General features: G+C 35.1%; 2 protein-coding genes across 2 annotated transcripts in view; both read right to left on the reverse strand.

The window, feature by feature from the left end:
• Window positions 1-7,861, reverse strand: part of LOC106110301 (acyl-CoA synthetase short-chain family member 3, mitochondrial) — a 9,616-nt gene extending 1,755 nt beyond the window's left edge. Inside the window, exons 1-9 of the mRNA XM_013292064.1 lie at window positions 7,377-7,861; window positions 5,320-5,470; window positions 4,693-4,837; window positions 3,913-4,057; window positions 3,677-3,773; window positions 2,521-2,720; window positions 1,681-1,912; window positions 993-1,152; window positions 7-94 (exon numbers count right to left, since the gene is read on the reverse strand). Of these exons, the coding sequence (XP_013147518.1) occupies window positions 7-94; window positions 993-1,152; window positions 1,681-1,912; window positions 2,521-2,720; window positions 3,677-3,773; window positions 3,913-4,057; window positions 4,693-4,837; window positions 5,320-5,470; window positions 7,377-7,482 (1,324 nt within the window). The 5' untranslated portion in view covers window positions 7,483-7,861. The remainder of the gene's footprint in view (window positions 1-6; window positions 95-992; window positions 1,153-1,680; window positions 1,913-2,520; window positions 2,721-3,676; window positions 3,774-3,912; window positions 4,058-4,692; window positions 4,838-5,319; window positions 5,471-7,376) is intronic.
• Window positions 7,862-11,250: 3,389 nt separating this feature from the next.
• Window positions 11,251-19,461, reverse strand: part of LOC106110302 (soluble NSF attachment protein) — a 9,300-nt gene continuing 1,089 nt past the window's right edge. Inside the window, exons 3-7 of the mRNA XM_013292066.1 lie at window positions 19,428-19,457; window positions 17,027-17,106; window positions 15,314-15,499; window positions 14,571-14,744; window positions 11,251-14,118 (exon numbers count right to left, since the gene is read on the reverse strand). Of these exons, the coding sequence (XP_013147520.1) occupies window positions 13,969-14,118; window positions 14,571-14,744; window positions 15,314-15,499; window positions 17,027-17,106; window positions 19,428-19,457 (620 nt within the window). The 3' untranslated portion in view covers window positions 11,251-13,968. The remainder of the gene's footprint in view (window positions 14,119-14,570; window positions 14,745-15,313; window positions 15,500-17,026; window positions 17,107-19,427; window positions 19,458-19,461) is intronic.

Consider the following 19,461-nt stretch of genomic DNA (forward strand, 5'->3'; position numbering starts at 1 on the left):
CGTAGCCGAGGCAAGCGGCAGTGATGGGCGATCCCGTCTCCGTCTGCCACCAATGGTTCAGCACCGGCACGTTTAGAATCCTTTCGGCCCACACCTGTACAGATAACATCACTCTTTTACCTACTAGCTTTTGACAGATACACCATTCTCGTGGAATTAAAGAAAAAACAAAAGAGAGTAAGTCTATGTGTTCTTCCAAATTATCGTCTACATCTATACCAAATTTCAGCGAAATCTGTTCAACCGTTGAGGCTACAAACTCTAACAAACTATCCATCTAAATGATGGATACATAATGATTCTAACAGGCAATTTTCTGTCTTGATTTTTAACTTATACTTGAACAAACATCGGTTTATGACCCTAAAAACGTAAATCGTGCCGCTTTTATTAGCCTTTCCCATTGTCATTTTTTATGTCATATGCATATTTAAAACATGATTACAACGTTGAGCAATAAGCCTAAAAAAACAATAGAATTCTTCATCAAGTCATTGTAAAATTTAATTACAATTGTTAATCACAATGATACCGTTCTCTTGTAAATAATTCAACAGTTCGATTGACCCTTCGGCTTTCACTTTGTTTCCTGCTAAGAAAAGTTATGAATGAACAAAACATAGTCCAAATTGTCCCAAATAGATTTTTCATGAAACGCCCTCTAGCGGTCAATTATAATAATAGTAAAACGTAAGTAGAAGAAACTACACTTTAATTACGTATTTCGCAAGAATGTAATTTTTTCTTTTACAATAATTAAAATTGTTACATGTAAATTAACCTATTCAATCAGCATTGTTTTATACACGTAGACCGTTAATATGCCATTTTTCTTTATTACTCTTTATATTTATTGTAACATCAATGACAAAAAATACATTGTAAAGTAACAAGTAAAAATATCTAACATCTAAACTGATTTTGACTAAACGTTACAACGAGCTATAACCGCTTAGCTGCCTAGTGGAAAAGGAGGTTAAATCTAAACATACCCTAGTATCCTGGTCGCAATGTTCTCCAGCAATGAAGACAGTCTTCAAAGACTTGCTGCAGTACCGACGCGAGTACTTCGCGTTTGGGTCTACTCGCTTCAGCACGCGGAATGCAGTCGGGATCGTGAACAACGCGTTCACACGATGCTGTTCTATTATTCTGTGAGACAGGGTAATGGACATAGGTCAGTACAATCACTGCAAATACCAAATGCCAAGAAATCTTAACAAGTCTATTAAAGTTGGATAGCCCTAGGTGGTTGAGTAATAAAGGAGTAAACGGTTAGCACGGTATGGGCATGTTATGAGACGGGATGAATCGCATGTAACAAGAAGGACGTCAATTATGAGTTTACACCGGTAGAGGTAGACCTAGAAAGAGATGGATGCATTGCGTGAAAGGAGACATGATCAAGAAGGAAGTGATGACTGAGTTGACGATAGGGTTATTTGAAGGACGAAAACCCGGTGCGACGACCGTACAGGAGTAGAATAAGGTAAGAAGATGATGATAAGATCTACACTAGTATATTCTTCTCTAATTCTTCACCAATGGCCAGGCACAGTATGCATGCATTTGTTTTAACTTCTTTCCTTAGCTTTCATTTGATTCTGTCTTAACTAGTGTAGTCCGTTTCAGTGGAGTCAAAATAATTTGATCAAATAAAACAACACAAGTAAAACTAACCTAAAATACTGCCCCGGATCAGGAGTCCTGTCTGGTTTGCCTTCATACAGTACAGAAGTGAGACCGGCGAGTAGAGGTCCGTAACAGATGTAGGAGTGTCCTACCACCCAGCCGAGGTCAGATGCGGTCCAGCATACCCCCTTTCTAAGACCGTAGACCGCGTGCATCGTCCAGCATAGAGTAGCGGCATGTCCAATCGGCCGCTGAATACCTTTAGGATCATCGGTTGTACCTACAGCAATACGTAAGATTACTAGACGCCGGTTAGGAGGTATTTCAACCTATTTAAATAATAATAACTATTAGTATAAAAGAATTAAAGGGGTGATGATTGGTTCCTCTAAAATAAATTACGTAATCTCTGTCTACTACGACTATTATATTAAAATAAATTATTAATCACATAATTAACAAAAATTCTTCGTTACAGACTCGTTTAGCAAAATGTACAGTCGTGGAAATCCACGGTATACCACTTCAGGAAAATTGCCTTGTTGATTGCAACGAGACAAACTCCGTCTCTTTTCTCAAATAACTTAGCTAGCAGTGATTGCAAACGAAGACATGTTCAAATGAAACTAGCCTTCCGTACAGATACATTTATAAACTGCGTTGTATTTGTTTTTATACTACATATAATTACCAATCATTATTTATAATAACATCGCCAATTACCCCGCCTGTACATTAAACTGGATTTGCCACTTATAGTAAGACCCTATACATAACACCATACATGTCGCAGAGAGAGGGGGAGAGAGAGAGAGAGAGAGAGAGAGAGAGAGAGAGAGAGTAAGACCTTGTCGGTTGAGCATTAAGCTATAAACGAATATATATTACCTGAAGTATACAATATATATAAAGGCTCGTTAGCCTCTAAGGAGACGCAGGGCGCAGGCTCCGAGTCTAAAGCTGTCTCCCAGCAGACATCGCGGCCTGGCTCCAAAGAACATTCCAGAACGCGTCGCCGCTGGTATACAACGCAGGCGCGTGGCTGATGCGAGCTCTGGCAGAGCGCCTCGTCTAATATATCTTTATATCTAACAAGATAAATGTGACGTCACAATTTAGAAAAAAAAAACAAAATTTTAAAATGTTATGAAGATATATTTAAAAGATAATTACAATTATCTATATATACAATAAAATTGGAGTGTCTGTTTGTAATGTCAAAAGAAAAATGCTGGATTGAGTTGCTGATAACAACAAATCGCATTTGAAAAATTTTCATCTGTCTGTCCGCAAACCGCGTTTGTTTTCAACCGAACTTTCATTGAAAGGTAGCTGACATAGACATATAGGCTACTTTTTATCTTAATATTGCATAGACGAAGTCGCGGACAACAGATAATTAATTTATACAAATAGTGGCTATAGAAAACTGTTGCTAAGTGTTAATTGTATGCATTTTTATATTACTATGTAACTAATTTACGCGGAACTGAAATAATTAGGTTTCGATGAATAACAATCGCATTGAATCCAACAAAAGGTCATTTGATGGACGGAATATTTTTTTTTTTAATTTTGAATTTCAATAAATCATTCTTCATTACATTGTCAAATAAAATTATTAACATTTATTTAATTATATTGTAAAGTTTAAATCCTCGAACTATTTGAACTTTCATATGCATTTAAAATAACAAAATTGAATATTTTTATGTACTTAATAAAGGAAACTACGAATATAGAACGAAATAGGTACCTGTGTACCTATTCGTGCATTCTGTAGTGCTTGAATTATGATTCCGGAGTTCATTTAGAACGATAAGTTTAAAATAACACCCCCGCGGGTCGCATTTACGATACATAATCGCCTCACTCGCGTTAAAGACGCAAATTAACCTCCGTTATAACTCCGCATAAAAAATAACTGAAGCGGATGCGGAGTTACTATTTCTTGCGGAAGTTTCGCACTTGCGGATACGAAAGCGAGTTCCGTTACAACCTTAATGTAAATGTGTTTGTTAAATAATATTCTGATGCAAGTTACCTCACTATTTTGTTGGGTTCAACGCCGCAACTGGCTGCTATAATGACCGTTGGCTCCGCATGCTCTATGCGTGTTCTAAGTTCACGAGCCGCGAAACCTGACAACATTTACAAATGTAAAATAAATATAAATAACCTTTAAAATAATGAAGAGAGATGAAAAATTGTATTAGAGATATGCGAAGCTGTAATGTACTGGTAACCAGTTTATAAAGATCCTCATGTCCAATCACTCACCTCCGAAGACAACGGAGTGTATAGCCCCGATTCTAATGGTGGCCAGCATAGCGATCACTGCTTCCGGGATAAGCGGCATATAGATGAGAACGCGGCTGCCTCGCTCCACACCTAGAGATCGCAGCTTGCCTGCCAGTCTGGACACCTTCGGATATTTAAAGTAAATAAAAAACAGGACGTCAAGTTTATGCTAAGATAATAGTTAGATGGAAACTGAAGTCAGTATACAAGACTTTTTTTTAATATTAGTACATTATTTTTTGCTATTGCTCGCCACTTCGTTCGCGTGAACATCTATGTTACTCACTGATAACGTAGCTTCTTAATGGTGAAAGAATTTTTCAAATCGAACCAGTAGTTTTTAAGTTTTTTTCAATACATACAAAAATCGAAAAATACAAGTCTTTTCTCTTTATAATTTGATTATAGATTTACTAACATTGTAACCAGTCTAGCTAAGATCTAGGCTTGAACTAAGATATGGTTTACGACAATAATCGAATGGTGAGATTGGAACCTATAATTGGATATTCATATTCTTAACCACTGGGCAATAAGCTATTGGTGTTTCTATTTTAACGTCTAAGTTTTTGACTATATCCTTGTAATCCCTCACTTATGTAAGGCTCCGAGCCCCTCAGTGGGACGTATAGTAAGCTAATGATGGTGCTTCTAATTATTAAGTGGTTAGTCTTCGAATGTTTTAGACAAGACCATGACCATTCGACATTGTCTTCAATAGATTCAACGATGATGACAGGCTAGTGAGTCTTAGCTCACCTGATCTAATAGCTCAGCGTAAGTGATCCGCCGCACAGTATCAGTGAGCGGTGAGTCGTGGACGAGGGCGAGCTGCTCCCCGCGCCCTGCCAGCACGTGTCGATCTACCGCGTTGTAGCACACCGACATCTCGCCACCAACCCACCTGCAATACTATAGTACTCTCAACCTTCTTGGTCGTAAAGACAAGATTCCTCCGATACTGGATCTGCACTATAACGATACTATGAAAAGCCATATTCATGTTTTTATGTTGATATCAAGATTTTTCCTTTAATTTTTTCTATGTTCATACGTCATTGCAGTCGTCATCCACCAAATTATCTATTATTTTTAAACTTCGGTATCTATGGAAACATAATTTTTATTACCCTGACAAACCAATATCATCTCTCTCATTATCCTACTCCCGTCAGGTCGGCGCAAAAGTTTTTGTCCTCCACATAACTCTAACATACGTCATCTCAGTCACATGCCACAGTCCACCCATCTTTTTCTAGGTCTATCTCTACCGGTGTCATCCACACTCATAACTAACGTTTCCCTTGTTACATACGATTCATCCCTTCCTGATTACTCTGATAAATAGGGTAGTTTTTCGCGCGTAAGTTTGAATAGTATACTTGCCATTTGGTGAAAGGTGGGTTTGTGTTGTCTAGCACGCGGTCCCATGGCTTTGTCCAGACCAGCTCGTGTCCCACATCAGCCCAGAAACCCTCAGGGTCCTCCAGAGACCTCCGGTGTGCGAGTGCGTACTCCTTTGTAACTCCACTGTCGCCTGCACAAATAGAATCACAACGTTTAGTGGTAAAAGCAGTCACAGTTCAATATCGTTTAATTTAAATTGTCTTACATTATAATAAAACTAAATTACTAATAGTAGTATTAAAAATGTTTTATATTTTAGTATATTATTTATAATTTGATGATTTTTCCTTTCCGTAGTCATAAGATTGTAGAATATTCTACAAAAATATATTAATAAATGTCTATTTTAATTTCAGACGTCATAAAATAAACATTTACTTTGATTTAATTTGAATGAGTTATCCCACGAAAATGTATTTAGTCTTTGACATATTTTTATAACAATTCAAATGCAAATCTGAAATAGAGATAAAATCGTAAATGTTCCTGGCAGTTTTTTCGGCTAAAATTGAATACATTAGTGAGATTGTGATCGCTACCCCAAACACAATAGCAACTGAAGTTGCTTACAGAGTTAAAGAGGCTTAGTTATCCTTGAAGACAATTTCCACGTATTCACGATGTTATCACAGTTTTCAAGACGTAACGACGGGCGTCAGTGGCTCAGGGGTTTTGAGCACTTGACTTATAATCTACAGGTCTTGGGTTCGAATCCCGCCATGTACCAATTTTCGAATTTCATATGTAATTACTTAATTTACTCGACATTTTTACGGAGAATGAAAACATCGTGATGCCTGCACATATTCATATATATGCCAAGAAATTAAAAGAAACATATGTGTGAAGTGAAAGTGACCAACCAGCATTGGTCTAGCGTGGTTGACTATGGCCTAGTCACTCTTTACATAGAACAGTCACTCTTAGCCCCGTAGTGGGGACGTATAGTCAAACTGATAACGAGGGTGAACGACATATAAAGAAAAAAAAACACATAACTACAGTACTTTATATAGTAAAATGTGACAAATAACAACCTTAGATTTGCCAAAAATAGACAACAACGGGCGTGAATTTGTGCTCAGCACAAGTTACGCCCTCCACATTCGCGAGATGTTAAAGTCGTTCATGAATTTCAACGCGAAAAAAGCGCAATAGCTGCTAATGTGAAAACTACATTCCTCCAACATATAAAGGGTTGCACTTTTTCTCTGTTAAGGGTTAAATTTTAAAACGAAAAGCTAACAAATTTGCTTTGTTTCTTAAGAGGTAATCAACTATGCATCGATTCTATTAGATATGTACTGCGAATTTTGTAATCTACTCTAGAGATGGTTACTCCCGCGTTGTATCCAATGAATGTAGAAGGAAATGAAGGCTAAGATATTTTTTGAAAATCGTCGTATAACGCACAGAATAACTGATTTGTAGAATACAGTACGAGGTAGAAGTTTTAAGAAGTAAATTAGTAGATATAAGTCTAAACCTCTGCATTGTCGTAGCAACGTAACGTAGAAAGCACGCGTAGTAATATGAAAACTTAGCCAACGTCGTCTAATTCTTTGGAATATTGTAATTATAATAAATCTGTATACCTTACAGTATAAACTAAAAACTAAAACTTTCTACAAGAAAACTATAGACGAAAAATGAAAATTATCAGACAGCGTAAGTAAATATAATAAATGTAATTTTCATTTCTATTGTTTTTAACTATCTCACTGACCTTACTACTATTATAAATGCGAAAGTTTAGATGGATGGATGGATGTTTATTAGAGTTTGTAGCCTAAACGGCTGAATAGATTTTGATGAAATTTGGTACAGATGTAGATGATAGTCTGGAAGAACACATGGGCTACTCGCTTTTATTTTTTTAATTCCACGCGGATGGATTCGCGGGCGAAAACTAGTTTTATATAAGACCAACTGCATCCCGCGCTTGTCTGCTCAATACCATCTGTTAACGCGTGACGTCATTGTTCTATCGGCAAAGTTAATCAGTTCAATCATCGATCTGTTATTATAAATCTCACCAAAGCTCTCAACATCAGCCGCGGTTACAAAAGTCTTCTTCTTAAGTTCACTGATCGATGACTCGAACTTGTTCTGTAACTTGGTGATACCATCATCTTGATACATGATCCCGACTGCACGAACCGCACCCGATACCGTCGCCGACCGCACTGCGCTGCCACTCACTTCCTCCAGCGATTTTGTTCATTAGCATTGCCGCATTTCAATGAGTCCACCTATGAACTCGATAACAATCGTTCGGCTTCAATACTCCGACACGTGTATTCCTCAAGATCCAACGACGAATTGATAACAGGAACTGATTGCAGTGTTATTCAAATTTTTATTTCTCGAATTTTCGTGCGACTCCCTGAATAGATTTCAATAGAACTTTTGTTGTATTCAGAATTTGTAGATAAATATCTTTAACTTTGTAAATTGTAAAATAAATATAAAAATGTAAATTAAAAATTGTAAATATAAAAAAATGGTACCCGACGTTACAGTCAAAGTGACATTGTTTAGATGTCAAATGACTGGTATTGTCAGAAAATATATAAAACCTACATGGATCTACGATAGGGACAAAATCGTATAAAAGGAGAGCGCTAATGAACCATGATAATTCAGTTTTGCTAAGTCCACTTGGTCAATGAACTTGATGGTCTACTAGCTTCCACCCGCGACTTTGTTTGCGGGGAATTAAAGAAATAAAAGCAAGTAGCCTATGTTCTTCCAGAATATGGTCTACATTTATGCCAAATTCATCCATCGTTCAGCCATTAAGGCTACAAACTCTAACATCTATTTAAACTTTCGTATTTATCTTAGCAAGATAATTAGCAAAATGGCGATATTATTTTGTTGTTTTTGTTTTTCACCAGAATATTTCCAAGACTATAGAAGCTACGGCTGGTCTTCTAGAACTTCTAAGACGTGTGGACTCTATTGTCGAAACATCCGGAGTCTTATCAGTTGTATTTGTGAACATGAAAAATCCATTGATGGGAGTGCATTGTATAGTTTCAAATTCTAATATTTTCCTAGAGATTATATAATCTTATCAGTAAAAGATAACAATGCAAAGGGAAATGCAATTAAATCATAACCATACTCAATATCTACTTAGATGTTATTCAATGCTATTCATAATACAGTCTTATGAGGGGTCTTGTGAAAATGGTTTCAATGGTAAATAGGTATTTAATTATCAAAACCACAGATTGGCCCAGTTGAGTTATTTCAATACATACAAAATACAAATCTTTCCTATTTATTATATTAGTAGGTATAGATAAGTAATTGGTACATATCGGTTTACATGTTTTCTTCTTTTTGTTATAGGCTTTTTGACTATTTTGATATATACTGTATTCTTAAAAAGACATTTAATCTTTTTTTTTATGTCATAAGATGGCAAACGAGCAAGCGGCCACCTGAATCCGCCAAAATGGCAAAGCGACCGCTACCCCTAGACATCCGCAATAGCGGATGCATTGCCTACACTTAATTGAACACATAAAGAGGATATTTCCCCATCCTATGCGTCTCCTCCACCGTCAAATCCATGTTCCCTTCCCATCCTTTTCTTACAAGTAAAAGGGAGGAAAGAGAAAGGGACTAAAATTAGGCCTTCGGCACCACACTCATCAGACGAAACGCGGAATTGCTCCCACTTCACGCCTGTCTTCTGTGTGGTCGTGGTATTTCACCGGGCGAGCCGACCCATTCGTGCGAAGATGTTAAAGTGGGCTCTGTGACAAATATAACTAATCTATTCATCAATACTATGTCTTTTTTTAAAACAATAATAATGTTACGAAAATATTAGGAAACGGAAGGAGTAGTGGGGGGTAGTGTCGAGCGCTCAGTTGTAGTCTCGGCGCTCAGTCGCAAACAAGCTCAGTGTTTTTCTAGTCGTCACCACGGAACGTTCGATATCTTTGCGTTGTCGCATTGGAGTTCAGTTTGTGTATTATAAAGCAATTTACAAGCATTGTTAATATGGCCGTCCGTCTATATTTTAAAGGAAGTCATTTGTGTCGAAATATCAAATATAGGTAACTAGAAGATGTAAAAAATTGCTGTAAAATCAGAAAGTAATTAGAGTTTCTTATTGAAGGCACCAACAACTTTTTTACAATAAATGCAAGTTTTTTTGTTGAATATGTTGCTTAATTTCAATCGACTGTCTGGATTGTGTCTGAATAATACAATAAAGTTATATTAAACGCTATTTAAAAATACAGATAAGAAAAATAAAGTCCGCAACACAACTTCATTTTCAACTGAACAATTTAGGTTTAGAAAACTTTTTAATCATACTACACTATACTATACAAATATTTATAAATGCGAAAGTTTGGATGGATGGATGTTTGTTAGAGTTTGTAGCCTAAACGGCTGAAGGCATTTCGATGAAATTTGGTATAGATGTAGAGGATAGTCTGGAAGAACATATACTAACTTTTTTGTTTTTTTTAATTCCACGCGGACGGAGTCGCGGGCGAAAGCTAGTTAAATAATAAAAGCGTTAACTAATTTTTCAAAACAGAAACAAATGATAACTTAGTCTCATTTTTATTAGAATATCTATTGCGATTGTTTTAAACTCAAAATGTCGTTACACTTATATTTTTTTTAACAAAAACATAGTTCTTAAAATATTTTTTTTTCTTAACCAAGTAAGATTGAAGTAAAACCATTAATTATTTTTTCGACATCAAACATTTATATTTACCGTTTACAAACTCATTACACGTTATCTCAAAAAACTATAAAATTCGTCGATTTGCAACGCATTAGAAATGAAATGCGGTATTTGCGACTCGAACATGCTTTGTTATTTTCTGATTTTCTTTTGTGAGTATTACTTTATGTATGAAATTAATTAGTTTTAAACGAGATAATTTTCATAATTAATTGTCTAGATCTTCAAAAAGGATTACAGAGAGAAATAAATAAAGTTTAGATTTTTATGCATTTGTATGCCGTAGTTATTATTGCATTTAGTATAAATTTTAAATGATTACTTTGAACAGTTTTGACAGGCGCTACACAAGAATACACTTTAAAAATCCAAGGCAACTTTGAAATGGGCGAAGAAATGACGACATTAGTTAGGTCTATTTATAATCAGCTCTTCCAGAAGAAACCTAACGAGAACCAGGATCAGACGGGAGGTCTGAGCCTGAACTTGGGGGATATCCATGCAAAAATGTTTACCCTGGATCAAGCCAAGGCCGAGGACGCGCCAAAAAAAATTCTCAATGAACTAGCCACAGATAACAAAATCTATGCAATACACGAAAGTCAACACGCCCATGGCGATGAAGTCTATAACAACATACATTCTTTGTAGACTTATTGCCTCAAATATATTATTTTATTTGTCGGGCCAATATACGTAAAATTTTTTTTCATATAATCAATGAATCAATGTTTTGGATTTAGTAAAATTAAAATCACACAAATGTTGTTTTAAAATTAGTTTTAATGTTTCGCATGGAAGATATATAACCTAACATTTTACTACAAAAGTTTAAATTATTTTTTGTATCTGTGTGAAAAATTCTGTACAATAGACAATTTTTGGGAAAACTAATTTATTATTTGAACATTTTCATTATCTTTTTGCAGTACCATGACTTTGTCAGCATGATATTAGTAGTCTGTATTATTTTGCGTTTTATGGTTAAGTTGCGTCATGCTTCTTATACGTGTAGGGAGATCGGATCCGGGCTTTTGTACTATTTACTAGATCAGACGCACAGAAAGAATTTTTCCCATCCTTTGTCCGTCTTTCATCAAATTTACTTCCCCTGCTTTTCTTATAAAATGGTAGGATTTGAAAACCTGTGTGCCTTACACAATACACGTAAATGAAAGCAATGGTTTCTTTAATTGTTAACGCTTTATTTTTTACATTATACAAATGCCAGTGTGGTTACAATTTTCTGAATATTTAACTGCGACTCGAACTGTTAATCAATGCGTGAACTTTTGTAACATACATACAGCGTGTCACATTATTTTAACGTAAAATATAAAACACAACTTATAATTTCTGTTATAGGTTTTTAATGGAGCTGAATTAGTAACATTATTTTAATAATTACGTCATTAGTAAAGAAACTTTTGACCTAATTGTTGTTTTCCGCTTTTGAAGTGTTTCCGATTATATTAGGAAAACATTAGAGTTTAATATAAATACTCCGTAACACAGTTTGCATTTTTAAACATTTTTAATTAGAAATATGTGTCTAACTCAATGACAGTCGTCATAACCTAAAAAGAATTCAACAGGGCAACACCAATGACACTTTTTTGTTTTAATGTCATATGTCATAAATGTTAATTAAAATGCAAAAGAACAGTTAATTTTAATCAATTATCATACTTATCAGAAAAATATCAGTGGTACTAAAACGTACTGATTTAAATAAAATTATTTTCTCATTTATAACATAAATATTTTTAATTCAAAGGTCATTGACTTTGAGGTTATTTTATCTTGACTTTTATAAAGGTTAACGTAACTTTTTCTATATTATTTTTATTCAATGGGACATCTATATAGATGGGTAATTTTTATTATTACCTTAATAATATTGCTCAAATCAACAAAATACTAATCTATATAAAACACACGATTGCGATGATATTCAGTGATGTAACTATCGAAAAAAAACAAAGGAAAAATAAAATAAAAACAAATAATGTTTATTAAAAACGATTTTAAATAACATAACATCGAATATTTACAACAACAAATATATATATTTTTATTGCTACAATCGATACATATCGATAAACAAACGGAATGACAGATTATAATAGCTTAGGATAGAAAAAGCAAAAAGCGCATTACATTTTAAAGGGAGAATGTTATTTTAATTCAATTTTTAATCTACAATTCAGATTCAGTAACTGTCAAAGATTATAAACTATCCATAAACAAACTTAACTTTTTTTTTAATTCACAAAGATTCTACTCTTTTAAATGCTTGATATTTACGATGATGAAATAGTTAAGCAACAAAAACTTTGTTTTGAACAGATATTTAAAAACAAAAAAAACATATGAAAAATGTCTTTTAACTGTATTATGTACATATACGCTACAAACAGCTGTATGTACTAACTCTTCTAAATTATGAGTTTCCACTGATTACATTTTAAAACTTCTAATCCAATAAATACTTATATTTTAATCCACAAGTATCGCAAAGATATAAAATATGCTAATTTTCTATGTTTTAATTGCTTAGTGTACTTAGCGAGTCATTATGAAGTGCATTTCGTACAAGATTAATTATTTTAGGAAAAAAAAACTCCCAACCACTTAAAAACTATTTTTTTATCACCTAAATATTGAATACTAAATCGATTTAACAAGAACGGCCACAAATAATAAAGAAAAAAAGGGTTCGATACTTTAAAAAAAATTCGTTGTCTATGGTTCCAAAATGGCCGCTCCTGTTTTAAAATCGCGCCTAATAGGTAATGAGTAGGCATATGTAATTTCTAGATATTTTATGAATTCCATCGTCTTTATCCAATCCTTTGATTTTGAGCAGTCGCATGAAAAAACCCGATCCACAATTCCTTTTAAATATTAACCTAAAAAAATGGCGCCAAAATAATGACATTTGTTTTTTTTATATGATGCTATCTGAAGGAAGTAAATCAAACATACATTTAACATTTTGTTTAACAGAAATTTAAATAATCCGTATGCGAACGAATAGGAAAAATATTAAATACAAAATGAGATTATTTCTCCCTTTTGTCGTATAACGGTATTTACGATAATATTGCACTAAAATAATCTGCGTTCTTTATTTAAGTCTAAAAAAAATGTAGAGGATTGCGAAAAATACTATTATAATGATATTTTTAGATAAACGTCGCATACTGGAGTGTTGGAAGTTTCAAAACACGGAAATAAGCTACTAAACAACACAAATGCGTAAACACTTACTACCACTTAAACATGTGTACGCGTCTCTAAGAATGGGTATACGCGTCATTAAAAACACATACACGCGTGTCCAAGAACGCGTATACGCCTCACTAGTGACACGTATACTTGTTACTAGGCACGCATAAAAGTGTCTAACGTCACTAGAGACACATAGACAAGTCCTTAGAAACACGTATACGTATGCGCCACTCTAATCACTCGTCAAGTGTCTAACGGCATGTAGACGCATCATTAGAGACAGGTACACGTATACGCATAACTAAGAACACGAGTACGCGTCACTAAAAACACTTTTAAGCATCACTAGAGACACGTGTACGCGTCACTAGAGACACGCATACTAGTCACAAGAGATATTTTATACGTTACTACAGACACGTGTACACGTCACTAGAGACACTTTTACGCGTTAAAAGAGACACGCATACATGACACTAGACACTTATACGCGTTACTGGAGAAACGTGTACGTGTCACTAGAGACACGCATACAAGTCACAAGAAACACGCATACACGTCACTAGAGACACTTACATGTCACTAGAGACACTTACGCGTCACTAGACACGTGTACGCGTGTGTAGACACGTGCACACGAGTGCGCGTGTTGTGTGCTGGCGGTGTGTTCAGCGCAGGTCGGGGTTATCGTTGATCTGTTTCTTGATGCGCACGAGCATGCTGGTGTACCACTGGTCGAGGCGGGATATGCTGTCGTACGTCTTCACAGCCTCAGTGAACGCGTCCACGTTCTGATCTTCCAAGTGTTCGATTAGCTCCTGAAATTATTAATTAAGTTTTTTCTTTCTTTAGATTGAAGTGTTACATCTGAGTGTCTAAGTACTTGGATTTCTTTCTTTTTTGTGGATAACTAATGTTTTTTTTTATTTTAGACATCATTGAATACTGAATAAACACCTTTTATTCTTAATAATCAATAATCAACGTTTCCGTATGTCTGCTGTATTAAAATTTGAATTTACTTAAACGCCTGAATACTGAAATGAATCTTAAACAGTTCGTGTCGTAAGCTTCACTTATAATCTGACAAATCTAATTTTTATTGGAAATTAGTAAATAAGCGTGGGTTTGTTATTGAAAACGCTGTAACATATTAAAATATCGTTTCAGTATTCTGCTGTTAAAGTAGCAGTTAGATTACTGTTCTAAAATTTGATAAAATAGTATTAAAAATGATATGGTCCTTTGAGTCGGATACGAAGATTTATACCTTGACGAGCTTGCACTCGCGCGTGTCAGCGAAGGCTGGGTAGAGCGAGCAGTACTTGTCCAGCGCGTGCTGCGCGTTCAGCAAGTCCACGCAGAGGTGGCACAGCGCCGCGCGGAACATGTACTCCTTCGCGCTGTACTTCAGCAAGCTGTTGTCCAGCGAAGACTTCGCTATCTGGTGGAAAACATGTTTAAATTTAAAATTCAGTTAACCAAAACATAGTAAAAGATGAATAGAGCCAAATTTAATGGTTTGGCATTCCTTTTATATAAGTGACAAGACAAATGATTTGGACATCCGCAATTTAAGAAGAATCAAAAACGCTTTCAAAATCAGTCTAGTCGTTTTCTTTGCCCTCTATCACCTTGTGCTTCCATAACAGTTATTTTACCACAGTTTTTCCCTTTATTGTGAGTAAAGGCCATGCTCTTTGCTCTTTTGAAGACACAAAGGTTATGTTTGGTTTCCACTGACTAAAACCACACTGTTGCCAACTTAAATAATACTTGGAATTTTCAAATCGTTGAAGTAATACGACGGATGTCAAAAATAGCAACATATCGGGAGAGAAATACTACATACTTTTGTAAAGATACTATATTAATACTGTTTGTGTATAATTAATTGCAGTTATATTTAAAGTAGAAGTTTCTGATAGGCTGAAACAATGCGTCTTTCGGTTCTCTAGCACGAGAAATCAAAAATAACTGAAAAGTGGTGTCAACAAAATGTCCCTACCCTACCTGTTCGTATATCTGTATAGCCTTGTCGTAGTGCTCCAGCTGGGCCGCGTACTGAGCCAGCTTCAGCATGCACTTGTTGGCGGAAGAGGTGGACTCCTCGCCGCGGAAGTAGTCCGCCGCCTGCTCGTAGTGCTGCATGGCACGGGACACGTCCACGCACTCCGTCTCATACAGCTCCGCGATATTCTAAACCATTACATATGTATTACTGTAAAAATTATTATTATGTCTGTCATGTTGTATGGATCTGAAAGTTGGGCAGTAAAAGGGACGGATGAAAGGAGAATACATGTGGCGGAAATGCGAATGTTAAGTTAGATGTGTGGGGTAACACGATTGGATAAGATACGAAATGAGTATATTAGAGGAAGTTTGAGAGTAGCCCCAGTGGTTGAGAAAATAAAGAGTAAAAGGTTAGAGTGGTATGGGCATGTTATTAGAAGGGATGAATGGCATGTAACAAGATGGACATTAGTTATGAATGTGGAGAACAATAAGTCAGGGGTGACACGTCACTATATTTTGGGCACCTAGATAGAATAAAAACTAGAAAAACTATGAAGTAGGTGGACCATGGAAATAACGTAATGATCATAGTAATAATCGCACTAAATTATTTGATGGCACATCTAAGACAGAATTTAAAATTTCTTTAAAAAATGCCACTTTGATGCAATAAGGTTCGCCACCCCTGAACTAAGTACTGGCACTCTCAGCCTACTCAAGTTAGTTGAATTTCATCATTGATGTGCAGAAATCACGATGTTTTCCATCACATATGTACAGTCGTGGCAATACACGGTGTTCCACTTTTAAGTAAAGTTGCCTTGTTAATTGCGATGAGACAAAGTTTTCTACAAATAACTAATAAGCAGTGAATGGTGCAATCGAAAGGAAAATAGAGTAAAGAAACTACACTACTAGATACATTTAAAAACTGTTGTATTAGTTTTTTGTTCCGCCTCTCGTTTCAAAATCAGAAAATCACCGTAGTATAGGCGGGATTCGAACCCAAAACCTGTAGGTTACAAGTAACAACCTCTGAACCACCGAACTATGGGCAATTTATTCCTCGGACAGATTCGTCTAATGTTTTTAATGTCTTTTTGTACTTTGAGATAATACATCATACTAATATTATAAATGCGAAAGTTTAGATGGATGGATGTTTGTTAGTTTGTAGCCTAAACGACTGGATATTCTTTAACACATAGGCTACTCACTTTTGTTTTTTTAATTCGACGCAAACGGAGTCGCGGGCGAAAGCTATTACGATATAACGTAAAATTGTTCATATCATCATCATCATCTCCTTATCCTACTCCCGTAGGGGCGCAACAGGTTTTTGTCCTCCACATAACTCTATCATACGTCATCTCAGTCATCACTACCTTTTTGATCAGGTCACCTTTTACACAATCCATCCATCTCTTTCTAGGTCTACCTCTACCGATGTACCCTTCCACACTCATAACTAACGTCCTCCTTGTAACATACGATTCATCCCTCCTCATAACATGCCCATACCATGCTAACCTTTTACTCCTTACCTTCTCTACTACGGGGGCTACTCTCAAACTTCCTCTAATATACTCATTTCATATCTTATCCTATCGTGTTACCCCACACATCCATCTTAACATTCGCATTTCTGTCACATGTAGTCTCCTTTCATCTGTTCATCGATGTTTTTGGCTACATATGTCAACTTACCTGATGGTGCTTAGCTGCAACCGTGAACCGTCCCATATCGGTGTATATCTCAATCGCCTTCAGCAAACAGGACACTGCCTCTGTAATTGACGTGTGATTTTTTAAAACATTGCAGGTTTCCGTTTCAATGCTTCTTAAAAGTAAATAATATACGTGAATTTTTACCGCATTGCGTATAAAATGCATCAATGGCGATCGTTATAAATCATTTCTTGAGACTTCGCCCGCGTGAAAAATATAAGCCTATGTTACTCACAGATAAATTACCTTTCTAACAATGAAAGAATTGTTAAAATAGGCCCAGTAGTTTTTGAGTTATTTCAATACATACAAAAATACAAAAATGTAAATCTCTTCTCTTTATAATATAGTATAGACTAGCTATTGCTCGCGACTTCGACCGCGTGAAATAAAAAATAATAACAAATATAGCCTGTTATTCATTGATAACGTAAGTTTTTAATGGTGAAAGAATTTTTGAAATCGGCCTAGTAGTTTTTTAGTTATTTCAATACATACAAAAATCCAAACATACAAATCTTTCCTCTATAATATTAGTATAGTTATAGATAAAAAAATTATATTTCATTATCTTAAGTTTATTACCAGAGCTATAACCAATTAAAAAGGAGAGGAATCAAGTGTTAAAACCAATTTCCACTTGCAGCTAGCCTTCTTGGTATGGAATAATTGTTTTATGAATCATTCTTGAAAATCTAGTAAGTGGTGACTGACGCAAATGGCCTTGAATCTATCATTTTGTTTGAGTTCTGTATGATGTAATACATTTAATCAAAACAAGTAGTTACGCGTTGATAAGATAACAGATAATATTAATCTTAAAGAAATCGATAAATATTGTATACTAGCTTTCGCCCACGATACCATCCGCGTGGAATTAATAAAAAACAAAAGCAAGTACTCTGTGTTCATCCAGAATATCCTCTACGTCTATACGAAATTTCATAGAAATCTGTCCAGCCATTTAGGCTACAAACTCTAACAAATATCCATCCATCCATGCATCCATCTAAACTTTCGCATTTATAATCATACTAATATTATAAATTTGAAAGTTTGGATGGATGGATGGATGGATGTTTGTTAGAGTTTGTAGCCTAAACGGCTGAATGGATCTGGATGAAATTTAGGATAGATGTAGAGGATAGTCTGGAAGAACACATAGGCTACTTTCTTTTGTTTTTTTTAATACCACGCGAACGGAGTCACAGGTGGAAGCTAGTATTAACATGAAGTATGATTGTATATGTATATTGCTATTTACTTTACTATCGATATAACAGTTTTACTCTAATAAATAGATAAATGGCCTAGTTTACTCATTAAAAAGAGCTTTCTATGCCAGTGGAATGATTATTTAAATCAGTCAAATATGACTCATATTTGTATTTGATCTTATATTTTAAAACATAATAAATTAAGTTAAAAAAAATAAAGTCAAGGTCGGAGTTATGTCGGGCGTGGTTGGGCGAACGCCCTGGGCACTACACACTGCAATCAGTTTCAAATAACCCTATTTACACCCCCCAGAAGAAGTAAAGGGGAGCTGTAGGAATCGTGCTTGCGAAGCTAGTAGCGTTAAAACCGTTACAAAATGTAACTTAAAAGACATTATATAAATGAATTTTCAGTTTGGCTTTATGCCAGATAGTCTTGTATTTGAGTTCAACTAACTTTGTAGACATAAGGCATTGTTGGACAGTCTAACTGCTCTATGTAACACATCTTTATGGCACACAATAAATTCTTAATTACTTTTAAGGTTATTGCCCTATCTGAGTTTACTGTGTGCATCAACCAGCCCAAACTTGGTCACACAGACTTGAACCATTGTGGTTTAAAACTAAATTAGTAACTCAAAGTGATCTATACTAGTCTATACTGGTATTATAAAGAGGAAAGGTTTATATTTTTGTATGAATTGAAATTCCTTAAAAAATTGTGGGTCAATTTTAAAAATTCTTACACCAATAAATATCTATGTTATCACTGAGTAACAGGCTATTTTAAAAAAAATCTGCACACATAAAGACGAGAGCAACAGCTAGTTACATTATAAAGTTAGTACCATAAATAATATTCACAACCAATAGAACAATTTTTAAGGATGTTTATAGACATATTTATATTTGTGAATTTGAATATTTACTTACTATTATTATAAATGTGAATGAAAGTTTACATAGATGGATGTTTGTTAGAGTTTGTAGCCTAAACTGCTGAACAGATCTTAATTAAATTTCGCATAGATTTGGAGGATGGAAGAATACATAGGCTACTTATTTGCGTTTCTTTTAATTCAACACATAAAGAGTCTCGGGCGAAAGCTAGTGATATAATCAATTTGAAACAAACTGTGAACATAGAGAATAAGACATACCATTAGGATCACACTTCTTGTAGCAGTTGGAGGC

Source organism: Papilio polytes, unplaced genomic scaffold, assembly GCF_000836215.1.
Source record: "Papilio polytes unplaced genomic scaffold, Ppol_1.0 DF820678.1, whole genome shotgun sequence".
NCBI classification, from domain to species: Eukaryota; Metazoa; Arthropoda; class Insecta; order Lepidoptera; family Papilionidae; genus Papilio; species Papilio polytes.